The sequence below is a fragment of the Lepisma saccharinum genome, chromosome 3, assembly GCF_977018435.1.
Source record: "Lepisma saccharinum chromosome 3, izLepSacc3.1, whole genome shotgun sequence".
NCBI lineage: Eukaryota > Metazoa > Arthropoda > Insecta > Zygentoma > Lepismatidae > Lepisma > Lepisma saccharinum.
Window position 1 is genome coordinate 66030133 of NC_139231.1, and position 20921 is coordinate 66051053.

The following is a 20921-nucleotide window of genomic DNA, read 5'->3' on the forward strand; positions in this document are numbered from 1 at the left end:
GCTGCAGCATTTCCATACCAAATTCTTTGCGACGCGGCTTATCATCTGGCTTCAATTGTTGCACAATCTGCACTTTATACGGATACAACCGAAGCCGCTTGTGCAGAACTCGATGCATTGTTGTTGGAGGCACATTGCAATTGGCTAGATGCCTGGCGGATGGATTTACTCGTACTTCTCTGAAACCCCGCTCGAATTTCTTCCACCTTTTCCTCCGACACACGACGGCGAGCTTCACCAGATTGTTTTAGGACACTGTCGGTTGTTAGAAACTTACTAAACCACAGCCTAATTGATTTAGCATCATGTGCAATTCCTCCGTGGACTCATCTGAAATTTTGTTGCGTTGCAATCACAGATTTTGTCTCAGCATACCACATCACTGCCTGCGCGCGTTGTTGAAGAGTAGCCATTTTTATTTATGCGACCGTGGCACTGCGTAGTGAGCAAACCGACAACTTCAAGTCATGAAGACAAAACTTGAAGATCTGTCCTTTCATTTGGTGTTACAGTTATTTCACAATTCATCGTACTTCGTTCACAGTAATTAATTGAAATTAGGGAGATTTGAACGGAACACTCTGTATATATTTTTTAAATCTTTAAACTGAATCGTGGGTTACCTAAACGTATAAACCTACACATAACACTTATATTTCTTGTGCATATACTAAGAGTGTGCGGGACAGAATTTTTTTTTGGTCGGGACGGGATCGGGACGGGAAATTTTATTGATCCCGACATTCGGAACGGGAAAAATTCGCAATTTCCCGAAGCTCTGAAAATCTCGAATTCTACACGTAGTTTTCACTTTAACTGATTGTTTTTGCATTTCTGGTACAAAAACTAACGATTTTCGATAAGTTCCAGACATTAACAATGCAGAAAACGTCGAGAAATAACGACTTTTTAAAATGACCATTCTGTATTTCCAAACTGCTCCGGATCCCGAAAATTCGGGAAGTCATTTACCGAAGTCGGGACCGGGACGGGAAATTTTGTTCCCGATACCGGTCCCGACTTTTCGGGATCCCGCACACCCCTAGCATATACACATGGATGTATTATTAAAATCTAGAAAGTTTCCAGCCAATACAGGATGAGTAGAAACACGCACTCCTTGAACATGTGATAAGGCAACTGCTTTCATGTTCACATTTTTCGAGCCTAGAGTAAGTAGTCTCTTTCTTTCTTTCTCTCTCTCTCTCTCTCTCTCTCTCTCTCTCTCTCTCTCTCTCTGTCTGTCTCTCTCTGTCTCTCTGTGTCTCTCTGTGAATGTGTGTGTATCTCATTGTCGTCAGAGTGCTATGGTACGGGTAACTGGCGAAAGACATCTTCTTTCTGATATACAACTTTCTCAAATTACAGCAAATTGACCAGCCTGTCAATTAAGTGCTTGATCATCTACCTGAGCGTTTCCCAAATATTTTCTTTTCGCGGCGCCCTTAGTGTTTCAAGATTGGCGCCTAAGTCAGAATGTAGGCCTATCTAACACTTGCAACGCTCAGTCAGTGTGGGTAGGTTGCTTGCCTTAAGTTAAAAAATAAACACATTAATAAATTCAGAAACATTTTTTATATAAAAAAGTACTAAAACCAAGTATAGACTAACAAGTAAGTGTCATATCAGTAAAAATATTGGAACATTTCGCGGCGTCCCTGTAAGCCAGCCACGGCGCACACTTTGAAAACCACTGATCTACCTTATTCTTATGATATAGACCGTCAGAATATTTGAAATTCTCTAAAAGATTTGAAAGACACACTTTTACAGGACAATCATGCTACAGTTGACGCTGTGGTTAGCTGAATTTAAAAAAAGAAAGACATCTTGTTTTTACGTGTTAAATTTGTTCAAAGATCGTTGTTCCAGACAATGTTGGTTTTGAAAATTTTTGCAAATGAGGGAATCCTATTGGTCTTGTCTACTCTTACGGCAGGCGGCTCTCATGCTGGCAAGGGAATTGGGGAGCGAGGAATAAGCAGCAAACCAACAAAACAGCAGCATTGGAGTTACGACCGTGGCGGGAAGAAGTACTACTCGCACCTCGACTTACAGGCTGCTGCGTTTCTTATCGTGCTGAATTCCCCGTTCCCCACTTCCCTTGCCAGCATGAAGACCGTCCGCCGTGAGACTGGACAAGAGTTGTAGTAAATATTCTTAGAACATTACGAATATCAATTACCTATGTAACTCTCCAAGAGCCAAAATTTCCAACCAAGGAGGAATTCCACCACATCCCTCATAAAATTCTACCTTAGTAATAATTTATTGCCCTTACTTTGCTATTGGCCCATATGCATTTCTTCCGTGTTAGGCAGGAAACTTACCAAAATCTCCTCGGTCGGCTATTTATTATAAGGGATAATCGCCGGCCTCCGTGGCGGAGTGGTTAGCGAATCGTTCTGCGACGCCAGGGTCTCGGCTTCGAATCTCGGCCAGGGCATGGATGGATGTTTGTGACTGTCCATTCATCAATTTAATCATATCATCACTCATCCCCATCTTTGCAAATTAGCCAAAAGTGGCACAAAAGCTAAGTAAAATAAAGCAAATCATTCAATAAATAAATTGAATAATCCTTCCTGCAGGAAGCACACGGGTATAGTTCCCGATGTCGTTAGGACATATTGAATATAATCCCCAATATAAAAAAACATACCTATAAAGTCTGTTGTGCTGTAGAGCTCCCCTCGTTCAATGCTGAAAAACTCTCTATCTTTGAAGAAAATCCTCATTCCGATGTACTTTTCACTAAAATAAATTAAGAACGATAAGTGATTCTAGTAACGTTTATTGATTTTTGGATACAAATATTTACATATTCGATAAATTCGTGTTCTCATGACGGTTTTCATCATGTACACTATTTTTATAATTACGTAAAATACACTCCTCACAAAACGTTTTAACTTATTGTTACTTTAGACAATAGGTGATAGACATGGCCTTGGAATGCAACAACACGTGGTATCTGTCTGGTGAACGTTCTCGTCTTCTCGCCACTGTGCCTATCACCTATTGCCTAATATAACAATATTCCAAACTTTTTGTGAGGAGTGTATTAAAATTCCCTTCTTAGTACCAAAATTTCCCATATTAAAGCATAATCCTACTTAAATTTTTTTTAACCTAGACTCACAAGGGAAGAAATTTCAATATATCTTCATAAAGAAGTAATGGTGAAATGTAAATATTTTATGGATATCGTAATCAATCAGTACCATCTCTCTCTCTCTCTCTCTCTCTCTCTCTCTCTCTCTCTCTCTCTCTCTCTCTCTCTCTTTCTCATATCTCTCACTGAACTGATTCGGAGAGATATGGGAAGCAAAAACTTGCTGTTTCAGAAATAATATATCGATACATAATATTCCTTATGTCCATTGTGTTCAAATGGTCAACTGTAGAATGTACTGTTACAGTTCACGCATCGATATGTATCATGTCATTGTCGTCCTTTGCGTAAATATTTGGCACCTGGTGATGAGTTGGACGGCTTGTTTTCTATTTCTTTGTTTGAACTTCTATTTTGCAGCTAGCCTGATCGTTCTATTCAGGTGAATAGAAGATGAAGATGCCAAGATATATAAATGTGAACCTAGACTAAGACTTTGCCCCAACAACAATGTAAAACCCCTGAAAAAAGCAATTGATGCTTTATGAAGTGGGCTATCTAGAAAACAGATATAGACATAAAAAAATCACCAATTATCTTTACAATCAAAGTGACTGGAAAGCATGAAAGTCTCTGTGAGTTCTCAGCAGCGGAGAAGATACACTTTTTAGTCGTATGGCATCCGTAGTAAAATGAAGTGCTTTCTCTGGCAAAAGAAAAGTTCAAAAATAAATACCCTGAACCAGATTCTGTTGAACACTTCATTCAAGGAACACTTATCACTTTGTGCAGACTTGAAAATCAACATACCTTATAGTAGCATACAAGTGTTTTTTTCTGCTTTTCGATAAGAGGTTATCCATAGCTTCCGGTAAGAGGCTTTCCTTAGTTTTCGATGTTCTCCTTAGTTTTCGATAAGGGATTTTTTCCTGGTTTTCTGTAAGAGGTTTTCCATGGTTTCCGACAAGATGTTTTCTTTGGTTTTCGATAAGGGATATTCCCTGAATGATGTGAAGTTTACAAATAGCTTCTAATGCTGACCTATCCATGTATTCAATCAATTGCATTGTACAGCGAACGGCAAAGATAATAGTAGGCAAATTGTCGCTGTTTTTATTTATTTTATTCTTCATCCTCTGTTTCTTTAAGAAATGGTTTTCTGTATATTCAAAGCATATCTCCTCTGTTTATTAATATTGTTATTTCAATCCATTATCGAGTAAAACAGACTGAATGAAAGTGGTTATGGTCAATTCTCATACTATTTATTTTGCAGTTGGGCGTACAATTGGAATTATTATGAGTTCTTGCTCTCTCCGCCTAGGTTCTTGTTTATAATGATTGGCATCTGCAGAAGACTCAGTCTACCTTAATATATTCATATTATTAATATAGTACAAAGCTACATACAATACCTTGGAGAGAAACGTGGAATGTAGTAGCGTTGGTTGACTGTAGATGGATTCATTGGTGATACGAGAGTTTCTACTTCGTAGCTGACATCAAAACAACTCGGCAGACAATTGCAGTTTTTAGGTCCATATATGTCTCCAAGTGCAGCAATGGCTGAAAAGAAACTACACTTAAAGAAACTTCCTTCCGTTAAATTCTTGCTGCTGTGTGGGAGTTATTTTTAAACAAACATGAATAGTTGTCGCAAAGTTTGGGATGGTTATATTGTTTGAGTGCACAAATCACTGTTGGTATTGTTTTGAATTTGAATTTGAATTTAAAATTTTGGATCCGTCAGCACTTAGGCTATTTTGAACTCGTCACTTTATAGGGGGTCCAGCCCCTTACCTTTACTAAACTGTAACTAATAAGATAACTGTAACGTTGGAAGACTAAAATATTATGACTTAGGTTAACAGAACTAAAATAAACATGACTGTAATGTCGTGTTGTAACTAAAATATTAAAATATTCTGATTTTGGTTAAATGCTGAGGATGTAAAGAGGCACTCAGCACACATAAAGACAAGGCACAGGACAACACACAGAATTATACTGGCCATAGGGCCAGTCGCCAGGGCCTCGTTCGTCTGCAAAATGCAGTCCAGGGTGTACTACGTGGAAGTGAGGTTGACAATTGGGTGAACTACTTGGAAGTTCACCCCTTACAGCCCTGTTGAAATTTTTCTCTTCAATGCTTATGTACATTTCCTGGTAATTTGGTATTTAATTTGCTATAAATTGTCGGATGAACTGAGAAATATGGATAATTGTATGGCAATAAACTTGCTGTTGATAGCTATTTCGTTGTGCTATAAACTGAGCTCAAACTTACTATCCACATAGATTAAAGGTGTTTTCATTCCTGGACCGCAAATTGGGGCATCTTTCATTCCTGTAAACAAACAAAAAACTTGATTTCTGATCCAAGTAGTGAATTTTAAACATTTACTTAAACCTTTTAATTGTGGTTTAATTGTCATACTGTTAGTGTGAGGAAACCATTTCTATACTTCTGAAGAATCAAATTACAAAATTTTTAATAACCTCATTACGAAACTTCTGAGTTGGAAGAACAAAGCAAAAATAAACATTATAAGAAGTTTCTGGAAGCTTTCGAAAAATAACTTATTATCATGGATCTATATTACGCTAGATAACGACTTAAATTAAATATTACCAACAAATAAAATAGTTCACTGCTAACACGTATATAACTCTACACACACACACACACACACACACACACACACACACACACACACACACACACACACACACACATACACATACTTACTTACTGGGTTGGAAGAAGTAGGAGCAATTACAAGTAAGAAGGATGAAGTTGGCGAAACATTCAGTCCTGCAGTTATTTTGGGTGTACATCTTGAAAAATTTCAACTTTCTCTCGTTTTGAAAATAACAGCCTCTTTTCTGCGGAGAGACGTCAGCTAACCTCCTGCTGGTTCTAATCACATTTGGAGTTATGCTTATGTCCGTGAAAGTGTCGTGAGATGCGTAGTAATAGCTCTCAATTGGAATTGGGGAATCGTTTGGACTATGGATTATGACCTGATGGCAAGAAGGAAAATATAAGTTATTTTGCACAAGATTTCTTCTCTGTAATGCTTTATTTTGTAATATACCCAGTCAACATACACCGTATTTGTCGGCATATACACATTTATGAGGAAAATCTTTATTGCAGAATATTATAATTCATTTACAGTATTTCAAATACGGTATACGTACTTTCGACAAATTACTTACCTAATCAGGCCAAATAACTAACAACGCATGCGCATCCCTGCGTATACACCCTATACTCTATCTCAGGAATCTCTGGAGTACAAGCTGCTGCAGTCGCTTCCCACCCACGCAATCCCGTTCCCTCTCACGTGTTCATTGGTCGAGCCATCTCGAGTCACTTGCGCAGAAACTTGTTTTCGTTCGCTTGCTCCAGAGATGCCCGGAACAGAGTATACGTCACTGGAATGCTGTCACACACTGCAATGAAGCAAGAAAGAAATCGTCCAACTCTGAACAGAGAAAATTTCTAGGAGGTAATAAAAACTGAGTATCGGCGTTAAAACTCACCTTGTTTTTCAGACTAATTTTTAAAGGAAGAAAATTCGTCTTACACAACGGCAAATACGGTAATTTAAAATTGGTTTCAAGTTCGATATGAAGTTTAATTTGCATTGACAATAAGGAAACGCCTTCATTATTGAACTAGTAATAATAAGCCAATGTTATTTTTGAGATACTCATAGTTGACAGACGGAAGGACGGATAGAAAACATGCGGAAAAAGGGACGGACAAATCCGTCACATTGCGTTACTTCTGTTGATTATTGCCCTCAAACAACATTACTCATCTCAAGTAACTATTTTACAAATTCTACAACGCAACTAACCCACTCGCAAAGTTGTGACAACCATCAACCAATATGAAAGTCAATATTTATAAGTATTTCTACCTTGACATATTCCTGAAAAAGATTGTCGCACGAAAGTCCCAACATTTCATCACATCGGATTATCACAACCAGGCCGTTTGAAGGTCCGCCATCCAAGACCCTGAGAGGAAAAGACTGGGTGACGTCATCGCCGGGAGTGTAGCCGTCTTCGGGAGACCAATTGTTCGTTCTGTTGGCATCCGGTTCTTGCGGGAAGAAACATCTGCAAAAGAATGGATAGATGAAAAATATCGAATACCATACTATAAATATCGCCAAATACAGAGGTTGATTCGCTTCCATCTGGACGATTTAATGTGTTCGCTCACCTATGACAGTCCTGTCTTTCATTACCGGTTTGTGTTCGATGTGAAGGCCAGCACTCTTGACTATTGCCCGACATCGCAGTTTCCATCATCTTTAATTAGGATTGGATTGGATTGATTTGTTGTTTTAAGTCAACTTTATGCACAGTAAGGCTAATCGGGACTGGACCTACACTTATAGTGGGATCAGAACCACAATGCGACGACGCTACCACTACGCCATCGGGAAAGCCATCCTTAATTAGGCTTCCTGGTTATCCGAATTCTATACGAATTAGAATAATTAATGATGTTCCAACAATTCCTGATCATACTCCGAAAATTAAATATATTATACCAATGTATTTCTGGTTAGTACAAAATAATCATCGTTGCAAAAATGGGATGACTGAATAATAGGTAGTAAACTGTAAATTTATTTATGAGTTTTAACTTTCTCATTAATTTTGGCTTTATAGTTAATATATATATATAATTTTGGACTGCAATTTCAAGGTAATACAATGGTATTAAAGCCTAAAAGTATGCCTTTTAATTATGACTTTAAAGGTTATTAGTTTAAAATTAACTTAAAACCTTAAAAGGATATATAAATTGGCTGGACTAGAATAATTCCGGAAATTGATATGAAAATTGAAATTACTGATAGCATTTGTTCTTTAGATTTAGTGGTTTATTATTAATAATTCATATATTGGTTTTGTAATTTATTAATATTGCTGTTAGTGAGGTTCGTAAATAATAATACAAGGTTAATAGTGATATACCAATTAAAATAGTAGTTATTATCAATTGTTTAAAGTTGTTTACTTGGATAATAAACATTCATTTTGGTAGAAATCCTAATAATGGTGGAAGGCCCTCAGTGAGAGTATTGAGATAGAAAGGGATATTTTTTTTATTGGTTGTCTTATCCCACACCTGTTGGCAAGCTTTCCATAAACCGGTTACTACATGTACAGTCACCGGCAATAAAAATAGGGCACCTACATCCTGAAATACTGGCTTTCCTGCAGTGCATTATGTGTGTGTTGCCTAACTCTGCAGATATAGCAGTACTTGCCAATGCTATTGCATTTTGCCCATCGCCGTAGTGTTAGGTAACACATAATGCATTGCAGGGAAGATAGTATTTCAGGATATAGGTGCCCTATTTTTATTGCCGGTGATTGTACGTACCTTAGGTGAAGAAATGCGGCATTTCAGAAGTCCAATTAGTCCATTCGACTGGCATCGAGACTCTTCAAAGCGTCTTCGCTACCATCCGTCTGTAGAATGCCAGCGATGTTTTTGACTGTGTGACTGGACATCTTGTCTTAATGCAATTCCACGAGATTAGTCTCTTGTCCATACAATGTGAGGATGTCCTAGTTGTGTATATATAAGTTAAGACAATTTCCTGATAATACGCATCGTTGATTATCACATATTGTTTCACGCGTAGTCGTATTGTTATCAAGGGATCCCGGGTTCAGTACTCGGTGGAGACACACAGGGTTTCTGATACCACATTAAACTGTAGGCCCAGTCCCGATTAGCCTTACTGTGCATAAAGTGGACTTGAAACAAAATCTCAAACTCAACAAAACTCCCTCGTTAAAAATGATACTATTTTCGTGCTTAAGCTAATTTCTAATGTATTCTTAACTAACTATCTGTGTCTGTGTTATTAAGTTATGTGTCTGTCTCTTTTCTTCTTTTGTATAAACTGCTGTCTTAAGTTCACAGAGGATTCATACCTTATACACTAAAAATTAGAAAAACATGCATGCTAATATGCAATAAGAACTAAACGAATCTGCACTAAAATATGCAAAATACAAATAATTATTTATAATCATATGATCATAATCATAAGAATAGTTACTGAAGCGATTCTATTGCTGTTCTACAGAATGCGAAGAAGAAACTAAATTACTACTCTAAGAAGATGCAGTTAGTTATCCACGTTTATTGAAAAAGTCACATCAAAGATACTTCCTATAATTCATGTGCTAATATTCAGTATTTTTTTTTTTTAGAAATATACGAGTCAATTTCCGGCGTTCATCTGTAGGCTACGTACTATGCCAATTCGATAACGTAGAGGGATGAGTTTTGTGTTGGGGACATTAGATCTTGTTGCTTATTTCAAGTATTCTTAACTTCCAACAACGTTACAGCAACTGAAAATATACCAGAAATTAACAGGAGGCCAGGATATTAAGTTCCTCAGTCGAACAGTACATGTATATTTATCTGCCTAACCCCCCTCCCCTTTCCAAAGAGACAAGAAAACTTTTAAAATGAATTTAGCTGAAATATCACACGTCAAATGCAAATTTAAGTAAATTAAGTGGAATTCCGTTCATAAACTATTCTCCCCTTCTTTTCCTGATTTACTAACTTAGTTGTCAAAATGCATAAGAAACAAATATTTTATAAATGTACCCAGCTAACGTGCTACGACAGTCAGCTTTCGCAGGTTCGAATCGTGGTTAAGTCATGGAGGTATCCAGTGTTGAATCCAGCCATTTTTCTCCAAAGGAGGGGGGAGGGGGAGGTGCCATCAAACTTCAAGGGGGATTCTCATAGGCATCAAATTATAAAACCAATAAAAGAATACTAATATTTTATAATTTTCCCTTGCATCTGATATGTAATTAAATTAAATTAAGTGTAATTAGGTATAATTAACTATCATTTTAAGAATGAGAATATGAGAATCAACAAAACAGTAATATAGCGTGCAATAATTTACATTTGCAGCAAATTAAGGCCTGTAGGCATTCTACAGCATATCTGTGGATGGCATCATCAAATTAACTTTCTGTAGGTTCCTTGTCCCCCTCAGCAGAGGACATCTTCACACAAGCTTGAAGTGTATCCTGATCCTCCGTACTTCTTAATTCAGCAGTTTTCAAAATGGACAATAATTTAAATTTGTTCATTATTTTGACTTTTAATATGAAGAGGACTGAATCAGTGCTTATTAAACTACGTAAAACACAGAAAAAGTACGTTCTACCTTAAAGTGCATGAAAGAAAACGAAAGTTAACGTTTTCCAAATTTGTTAGCTATTGTCCGAACGCTCTGCCAGGTTACTGAAATTTTCGAGGGTGGATTTCTTAATTTCCGGGGGGAGGGATACCGCTTGGGCCACCCCCTGGATTCATTACTGGATGTATCATTGTGTACATCATCGCAGCTATTAACCCAAGAGAGAGAAAAACGTCGTAAAATAACGGACATTGGAAGAAAGAAGAGAATAATTGCGAATGAACGTACGTTCCTTCGGTGTAAACATCTACGAGGGGCAGCGTGTTGATAGTGGAACAACGGCCATCAAATTTTAGCAGCGGCCTCACGCTGACATTCCTTTGGCCACCCAGAGAAACGTAAGGAAACGCATAAGTATCGTTGGTTGTAGCCTGCAAAGACAGACGTAATGTAAGCTGAGATGCATTCTAATGTACAATTATTTCGTCAATAACATTCTGTTCAATTTTTTTTTCTTTAAATTCGTGGCACTAAACATTAGCAAAAGGTTTCTCCAGTCCATGAAAATGTAAGGTGGAAATGTGTGAAATTTCCTACAAAATGTCTTTGTATTTTCAGTTTTTACTGCTCTGTACTGTACTTTTGTATTCAATAAAGTTGGCAGGTGTATCAATATTTTAAAGAGTACCGTAATTTAAAATAAAATCCTTAGAAAAATATCTGGACCTAAAAGGGATGAGGAGACAGGTGAGTGGAGAAGGTTACATAATTCAGATCTGCATAATATGTATTCATGTTTCGATATTATTAGAATAATTAAATTAAGAAGACTTAGATGGGCAGGCCATGTAGCACGAATGGGAGAGGAAAGAAGAGTCTACAGGATTCCTGTTGAGAAACCTGATGGAAAGAGACCTGCAGGAAGGCCAAGACGAAGATGGAGGGATAACGTTGACATAGACCTAAAGGAAATCGGTAAGGATGGAAAAGATTAGATTGATCTTGCGCAGGATATGGGGCAGATAGAAGGCTTGTGTTGCTGCAGCCATAAACCTTCGGGTGCTAGAGAGTAAGTAAGTAAGTACGTAAATCAAGAAGTGCAATTTGGAATAACTGCAAAATTCACTTCCTTCTCATAAATTGGGAAAGTTACAGCGATGACGTTTGGCAAAATCTTGAACCTGGCAAATTGAAGACTAAAATTGGTAAACGCTGTAAGTGGCACAAGAATTCAAACACCGTTTTCCACGTTAAACTGTGAAATGTGCCATGCTTGGTAATGTGGTAAACGTGAAAAGAAGCTGGTAGCCCTGTAAGTAGTTCAAAGGGCGTGTAAAGAGGTCACTAGTGTGCACGTTCGTAAGGGCTGATGTGCGGAACGATGCGATTTCCCAACACTTTCGCTTTTGGCACTTACAACGTTTACCACTTTTAGTCCTTAATATCTCAATTAAATGGTCTGTTTTTGCATGGAGGCAAAGCAATCGAATATAAAATGTCAATGTTTATTTTTAATGCTGTTATGTCATATAAACAATTCACAGTAACTTAAAAGTAACTTTCCGAACACTGAGGATTACTTACTATTCGATTTTCTTTGATTCAGTTTGTACGTCTAATACATGTAGCAATAATTTTATCATAAAAATTTTTATACTTTAGGTGTAATTTACTGGCCACTATGTTTGAAGACAATGTGGTAGCAGACACAAGGCCATTAAATTGTATGTTCTTGGTGGGTTGTGCTCTTTAAATATGCCTTGAACTAACTGGAGACGAAAGGAGAAACCTTGCTTGCCATAAGTGAAACTTTTTCAGCTTACCTACCCAACTAATGCATTTTATGGTAATCATAGCGTATGTGAATCAGTTTGCAACTCACCCTCCTCATGAATTCATAGAAGTCTTCCTCGTTCACCTTTTCAAAGTATGGGGAGTAAGCAGTTGGACAAGTTAAACCTAGGTAACTCATTTCCACGTTATACCTGCAAGACATAATTTAAAACTGTTACCAGGATGTACTCGTTCCACAATTTGCTAGTACTCGTACTCTTAGAAACATAATAGTACATTCTTTATGTCAATTTCTTAGCACAAAGTCTTAACACTTATATATCACAAGGTGATGATTGTAACGCATAGCTTGTAACACTGTTATAACTAACATGCTCTCTCTCAGTAATTATTAATTCTGAACGTCTAAAAAGGGCCTCCTCAATGGCGCAGTGGTAGCGTCGTCGCCTTGTAATCAAGGGATCCCGGGTTCGATACCCCGTGGAGGCACAAGTGGTTCGGATCCCACTTTAAACTGTAGGTCCAGTCCCGATTAGCCTTACTGTGTATAAAGTGGACTTAAAACACCAAATCAATCAATGAACGTCTAAATTAAGGTTTGAATAATTTCCGGTGGCACAAAATATTTCATGCTGCTGACTTCGAATCTAGAATTGGACTGTAGGTTACCTGGATTTTGGAATATTTTCAGTTCTATCGCGTTATACTTACTACTGGTGTCACTACTGCAAATGCTAGGCTTCTATCCGCCCTGATAAGGACTTTTATATCAAAGTTGACAACACTACACATCGTTGGTATTGTGTGGGAAGCGATAAAGAGCAGCTATACGATCCTGAATTACTTCCATTGATTGATTTGCTTTATTTTACTACGCTTTTTTGCGCCACTTTTGGCTAATTTGCGAAGATGAGGATGAGTGATGATATGATGAAATTAATGATTGAATACTCACAAACATCCATGCCCATTGCGGGATTCGAATCCGGGACCCCTGGCATCGTAGCGTGATGTGTTAACCACTCAGCCACGAGGTCGGCTCAATGGCTTCGACTATTCGAGAGAAGGCGTTTGTTGCATTTCTGTAAACTTTATTTCTAGGCATTGTTTATCTCGGGGCGCTGTGGAAGAAGTCCACGTGTCAGTGATGTAGTGCATTTTGAGGATATGTTATAATCAAAGGGTAAGATTTGCCAGAATTCGTTCACTACATTCGTGCAATTGTTTGCTCTCCTCTCCCTCAGGAAATTTGAACACCAGTTCTTGAAAGGAATGCAACATTTCAGTTACAGAAACTCAAATCTGTTTCAAAATCTAGATCCTGCATGAACTGACATATGTGTGTACCAGGAGAATACACATGTTGCAACTTAATCCTTACTTAACTTTGGAAATCTATCTAATATATAAAAATGGATGTGTGTGTGTGTGTTTGTTCCAGCATAACTCTCGAAGGCCTGGAGCGATTTCAACCAAACTTGGAACACGTATCACTTGCAATATCCAAAGAAATACTGTGGGAGCAAGACACCCCTGGCACCCCTAGGAGTGGGGTTGGAGGGGGTGACATGTAAAAATAATCAAAAACGACCGATATCAGTGTTGAATCCATAGTTTTCGGGGTCGTTAGATGAATAGTGACACTCCCAATGCCGTTCAACTCCAAGACACCCCTGGCACCCCTAGGGGTTGGGGTGAGAAGGGGATCATATGCAAAAATAATCGAAAACGACCGATATTATTGTGGAATCCATAGTTTTTGGGGTCGCTAAGAGGAATAGTGAAACTCCCAATGTCGTTCAACTCCAAGATATTCCTAGCACCCCTAGGGGTGGGGGTGGGAAGGGGTGACATGTAAAACGGCCGATATTAGTGTGGGATCCATAGTTTTCGGGGTCGCTAAGATGAATAGTGACATTCCCAATGCCGTTCAACTCCAAGACACTTTTGGCACCCCTAGGGTTGGGGGTGGGAAGTGGGTGACATGTAAAACGACCGATATTAATGTGGAATCTATAGTTCTCGGTGTCGCTTAGATGAATAGTGACCCTCTCAATGCCGTTCAACTCCAAGACACCTTTGGCACCCCTATGGATGGCGATGGGAAGGGCGACATGTAACACGACCTATATTAGTGTGTAATCCATAGTTTTCGGAGTCGCTAAGATGAATAGTGACACTCCCATTGCCGTTCAAGTCGAAGACACCTCTGGTACCCCTCGGGGCGGGGGTGGGAAGGGGGTGGCATGTAAAACGACCGATATTAGTGTGGAATCTATAGTTTCCGGGGTCGCTAAAATGAGTAGTGACACTCACAATGCCGGTCAACTCCAAGACACCGCTGGCACACCTATGGGTTCGGGTGGGAAGGTGGTGACAAGTAAAAATAATCGAAAACGACCGATATTAGAGTGGAATCCATAGTTTTCTGGGTCGCTAAGATGGATAGTGACACTCTCAATGCCGTTCAACTCCAAGACACCTCTAGCAACCCTAGGGATAGGGGTGGAAAGGGGGCGACATGAAAAACGACCGATATTAGTATGGAATCCATAGTTTCCGGGGTAGCAAAATTGAATAGTGACACTCACAATGCCGTTCAACTCCAAGACACCGCTGGCACCCCTGGGGGTTCGGGTGGGAAGGTGGTGACAAGTAAAAATAATCGAAAACGACTGATATTAGTGTGGAATCCATAGTTTACGGGGTCGCTACGATGAATAGTGACACTCCCAATGCCGTTCAACTCCAGTTTCATTTTACAGTATAGTTAGAATTCATTATTTTCCTGTCTAATAGAAGATTGGTATAAATAATACCCGGGCAACGCCGGGCAATCAGCTAGTATATATTATAAATACCGGAACAGTATTTCGTGAACCTAGTGTGTAGGGCTGAAATTCTTGTAATTACTTTAAAATCTGAACAAATGTTCCAATTGGTGAAACGCAGCATTCCTAACCGCAAAAAAGTTAAAAAAAAACACAAAAAAACCAGTAAGATTATGAGCTTACCTGGTCCAGTCAAGTATGGATGGAACTTTGAAGTCATTCCTCAGCTTGTCTTGGTTGCATATGGTGACTCCCGGGAGCGGAATGTCTGAAATGCTGCTTGGTGTTGAGGAGAAGCTTATTATGACTGGGGAATTCCTCCACTTCTCCAAAGCGTTTGCAATGAGACAGGAACATAACAAGGTGCTTACGACAAAAGCAACGAACCAAAACAATCTAGAAGGAAATAAGTGATGAGCGATATGATGCATGGATATTCTTTAGAAAACCACGAGCAACTGGAAACCAGATATTTAATTAGTTACACATTCTTAAACCAACTGACAAACGAGGTTAGTTCAGATTGGGAAAGAACAGTTATGTACAATAGCTCAGTTACAGCGCCTTGAATGTCTTGTGGTAGCATTTTCTGAGCAGTCAACACGTATCGTATCGGTTTATTGTTCATTCCAACAGACAAGTGGACAACCAAAGGAGAATATTAATTCCCATGAAGATGGAAATTTACAGGTCTTTCGGCTTGCTAATTGTCTCGAAGATATGGAAGGTGAAAACAACACTTCAACTTTAACCTTGATTTATTGATATGGTTTACTTTGCATTTATGCCACTTTTTTGGCTAATCGCGACGATGAGAATGAGAAGATGATGTGATGAAATTGAAGGAACACTCACAAGAAGGCGTATGCCCAGGCCGAGATTCGAACCCTGAACTCATAGAGTAGTAGTACGCCACGGAGTTAGGCTTCAGTTATGTTTATTCATTTAATAGCAAACATTACAGACATGATATACAAGTTTCATTCAGTATGACTGTTTAGAACGCCCAAAATAAAGTTATAATATTTTCTGCAATTGATTCAGTGTAACTTAGTTGGAAGCAACATATAGTCGCACTTTGTGACTTATGTGACTTTTCCTGAGCATAGAATTGCTGAACGTAATATGAATTATATCTCCACTTCTCTCTGACCGTGAGGAATAACAAAGGAAATCAGAAGACGCATCGATATATCAGGAACTAACGACGCCTACTGATCTGTGACAAAAATATTGAGTCCTCGGTTTGCGTACTTGTAAAATTGTACTCCGTGGGAGGAAAAAAGTCAATTATAGCTCATTGGAAAGCTATAAGTGTCTGCGTTTAGATAAAAACATAACAAATCAATTTTAAGTCTGTCTGTTCCCTATTCAGACAAATATGATCGTAAAAGTGTAGTTTTTGCGTGTGTTTCTTACATTAGTCGAATTCAATTGTGTGTAGCTTCGTGTAAAACCATCGCAAAAATATGACTCTTTTGTTGATTGTAGCTTGTTTATGAAATATCTCAGCCAAATAAGATGGCATCTGTGGAACAGCCACAATTAATAATTAATTATGATGTTGCAATCTCAGTAATAGTCGGCCCAATGGTCATGAATTGCATATCAGAATGATAGCCGTGGAATAAAAATCAAATTTCCATATCTCGTTCTTGCACACGGTGCGAATTAAAAACAACAGAGAGAATAGTTTTTCTTGGCAACCAGTTCCCGCGCAATTCACGTCGTTGCTAAGAAAGCACGTGGAACAAGTGAGTTTTGTTGCCAAGCGTCTCCGCTTGCCCTTTAAACTCCGCGTCCAAGCAGCTTTGACACGAAAAATGAGCCGAAACAATGTGTCGCGCAAAGGAAAATATTGTAGAAATGCCGAAATTTTCTTTTGTCGGTTCCTGCCGTGAATTATTGTCTGAGCTCTCACATATACATAATAATTCTTAGGTGCATTCTATCAAGGCAGTCGGTCGGTCTCTCACAAGTTCGCGTGTTTGTTCTTACGCAGAGTATTGAGTGATGGCGGTTCTTTGAAGTGATCTTTTGTTGCATGAAAATGGCAAGACGGGAATATCATAGTGGTACAAAAGAAATGATAGTCAGTGCCAAGAGATATTTCGACCAGGAAAAACGAATGGGCGCATCTCATGACATAAACCAAAGTGTCACGTGCACGGTGGAGTGTTCAGCATAGTGAGAAAAGTATGTAGAGAAGAAAGGGAACAACAAAAAGTTGCATCAGCTAGAAAGGAAGGAAAAGAAGGACCCAATATTTTATTGAGCGAGTTTTTGCAAGGTGTGGTGAGAACAAAGATACACGACTTTTATTTTAATTATGCAGTTCAATAGAATCCATTATGAACAGCATTTTATACTTTTACCTTTCAATCATTATATTCATTGAAAATTTATTAATGCTTTTAGTCCTTATGGCTCTCTTAATGAACCCACAACTCCTTGCTTATTACAAGAGTTGCAGCTGTGAAACAGACAAATATAAAAGAAAAATTTCATTTGGGATGTGTAGCAACGCGTTAAATGTTGAAACCACCACCACTACTCGACACGATGATTAAGTGAATTTTGCAAGATAAATATAATTTACATGAATCTTTGTTCAAAATATATTTTAAAATGTTAGTTAGCATGTAGGCTTCAAATTAGCATTTTTTTAAATATAATTTTTATGGGTTGCTATCGCTGGTACGCACCTCTCTCTGTTTCCCTTTGTTATGAAATCACCATACACAGCAGGCGCGTTATTATTGTATTCAGAGAAGACTGGATCTTTCATCGACTTCATTCAAATCGTCTTCATCGAACAATGTTGCATTCAATATATTTGCTTAAGTGTGCGACATAAAATAATAATAATGACGTTCATATAAAGCTGAATTGTTTTCTCTCTCTTTAAGTCCCCTTTATACACAGGTAGGCTAATCGGAACTGGACTTACAGTTTAAAGTGGAATCCGAACCACTATGTACCCCCACCGGGTATCGAAGGAAACGACGTTCATATGAAGATAAAAGATAGAAAAAATGAAAAGAAACAAAACTGCAGTACAGCAGTACTCCACTTGCAATATGAGAAATATTTTATTAATTATTTTATGCTGCGATAATACTTTGGATCGGCTCGACGGAACGCACTTCCACTTGTCTCGCAGCGAAGTGCAGCGATGCGGCAACGCTGTGGAATTAATTCGCCTTAAGCCCGCGGAGTCTGAGGTTGGCCGCACCCGGGCATACGTCATGCACCCGTTTACCATATTAGGAGTGCGAAAGAATAATTAATATATGGGACTATATATCAGGCACACACGCCAAACTTCTGGAATTCGATCAAATGCGTTATATCAACAGTTTTTTGCAATTTCATTGAATTTGAAATTATGCATTTGAAGTTTGCACGTTTCCCTAAAATGTCCGTTTCTGAAGTATCTAGTAAAGATATGTATTTGATTTTTCCACAGAGGTGCAAAAATAATCAAACTTCAAGTACACAAAATCTCAATATTATATGTACAGTTTTATTATGAATGCACGGTGTTAAGTTTCCTGTTCATGAAAATTGGAAGAAAAAAACACTTTTCAGTGAATTTTTCGCTATAATGAGAAAATAAAGTTACAATTAATTTTCATATAACGCTTATTAAAAAGTAGATACTCGAAGCTTTCCAATGAGGTATATTTGACCTTATCCTCCCACGAAGTACAATTTTGTAAGCGCGTAAACCGAGGGCTCAATATTTTTGTCACGGATAGTAGGCGTAGTTAGTTTCTGATATATCGAGGAGTCATCTGATTTCCTTTGTTATTCCTCACGGCCAGAGAGAAGTGGAGAGATAATTCATATTACGTTCAGCAATTCTATGCTCAGGAAAAGTCACATGTGTCATAAAGGGCGACTATCTGTTGCTTCCAACTAAGTTACACTGAATCAATTGCAGAAAATATTATAACTTTATATTGGGCATTCTAAACAGTCATACTGAAACTTGTATATCATATCTGTAATGTTTGCTATTAAATGAATAAAGATAATTAACTATAGGCTGTAAAGTTACATTTTTTTTACTTAAGTGGATTTTCCCTAACAGCCTAGAATAGTTTACTATTGCGACCGAAAACACAATGCCCACGTCTTCATGGGCGTGTTCCCTGGTAAAGTGAACAGTGAACAAGTAACATCGCTTGCCCTCCAGCAACGATGCGTCACGTATACAAACTGCATTGTTGTTGTTTGAGGTAGAGGATCATAGATGGCAGCATGCAAAAAGAACGACGCTTATATTTGATGATGCATAAAGCAGTTTAGAAAGTGGGCTAGAGATGGCAGCACTCAAGAAAACGGCTACCATTGTAAAAAGGAAAAAGGGAAACGCTGATGTGGTGAAATAATGATTGTAGATATTAATATTAATTATAATGAAAGAAATAAATGAACTTAGCACAATAACAGGATATAAATAAGGTGGAAAGGGTAATTAATATTCAGTAATAGCATAAGTGATCATTATATAAAAGTAAAGTAGTCGAATTGTAATTACGATTCTGGGTCTATTTCGGTTCCCACGAACTGAGAGTTTCGTGCGGCTTTTGGGTTGTTTTCCCAGGTGTAGCGCCATTTCACTGCAGGCACCCAAGCACTTTTGGTAGGCGCATCTATTGCAGCTCCAAGTTAAGGTTAGCGCCGGCTAGGCGGCGATCTTAAACTAACCCCTTTCTCTTTGTATATCTGGGAGATAGATTTTCTTAATATTTCCGTCAATTTGTATAAGGTGATGCCAAAGAAACGAGGAAAGAGAGGAGGCAGGAAAACGAGAGAATCTATACTGGCAAGACGAAAAAGGGAAGGAAGAGAAATCATACAATCTCCAATCATCAACTATGATCCACTGGGTCTATTGCACGACGTTTCCAAACAAGAACGTGCATATAAGCTGCAGAACCTAGATATACATACCGTTCTAGGAAGTATATACAAATATATATATATATATATATATATATATATATATATATATACATATATATATACTCTATATATATATATATATACTCTATATATATATATATATATATATACTATATATATATATATATATATATGATCCACGTACAAGTGACAATCAATCCAGCCAGGATCTAAAAGGCAACACCAATGAACGAACCAAAAGATGTAAATAAAGAATAAGGAAAGGATGATGTTACATAGATGAAGAAACTTAAGTAGCATCAGGAATTTGTAAATTATGTAATTATAAGAAGAAGAAGCCTTAGAAATTATAAAAAGAAGATGCCTTAGTAATAATTACATGAAGAAGAAACCTTAGTAATAATTACAGGAAGAAGAAGCCTTAGAAATTATAAAAAGAAGATGCCTTAGTAATTATAAGAAGAAGAAGCCTTAGTAATTATAAGAAGAAAATGCTTTAGTAATTATAATAAGAAGAAGCCAAGAAGAAGAAGCCTTAGAAATTATAAGAAGAAGATGTATTAGTAATTATAAGAAGAAGAAGCCAAGAAGAAGAAGCTCAAAGAAGAAGATTGGCTGCAATTAATAACAAATAAAAATAGAAGAAAAAATATTGTATGAAAAGATTTCCAAAGTTATCTAGTCTTTGTACATGTTATTCAAGAATATATTACGAATTGTACCCTCCGTAGTTGGTTAAACCTATTGTTTCTTTCCATATATTCGTAGTGTTAGTCACCATGATCTGTACCCAGAGGTATCTCATTGTTTCTACCCTGTGCTAAGCTGGCAGATGCTCACGTGAGAGGACGTGGCAGATGCGTACTTATGATTGATTGGTTTATTGAATTTGGTTCTTTTCCTTAGCTTTTCTGAAACTTTTGGCCATTCGCAACTATGAGGATGAGTGGTGAAATTGATGAAGTCACCAAGAAAACCCATGCCCAGGCCGAGATTCGAACCCGGAACCCGTGCCATCTTAGCGCACTG

At 37.9% G+C, this 20921-nt stretch overlaps 1 protein-coding gene across 1 annotated transcript; it reads right to left on the reverse strand.

Moving 5' to 3' along the window:
* Positions 1-7008: 7008 nt before the first annotated feature.
* Positions 7009-17745, reverse strand: LOC145985560 (uncharacterized). Its single transcript, XM_083119631.1, has 5 exons — positions 17663-17745; positions 15141-15353; positions 12215-12317; positions 10621-10763; positions 7009-7249 (listed from the first exon to the last, which is right to left on the reverse strand). The coding sequence occupies exons 1-5, from the start codon at positions 17743-17745 to the stop codon at positions 7009-7011; spliced, it is 783 nt and encodes a 260-aa protein (XP_082975757.1).
* Between the last annotated feature and the right edge of the window lie 3176 nt (positions 17746-20921).

Coding starts and splice junctions, on each gene's coding strand:
- LOC145985560 (XM_083119631.1), bottom strand. CDS start 17,745: ATGAAAGATCCAGTCTTCTCTGAATACAATAATAACGCGCCTGCTGTG. Junction 10,764..12,214: donor TCTATGAATTCATGAGGAGG/GTGAGTTGCAAA, acceptor CTGTCTTTGCAG/GCTACAACCAACGATACTTA. Junction 7,250..10,620: donor GATGTTTACACCGAAGGAAC/GTACGTTCATTC, acceptor ATTCTTTTGCAG/ATGTTTCTTCCCGCAAGAAC.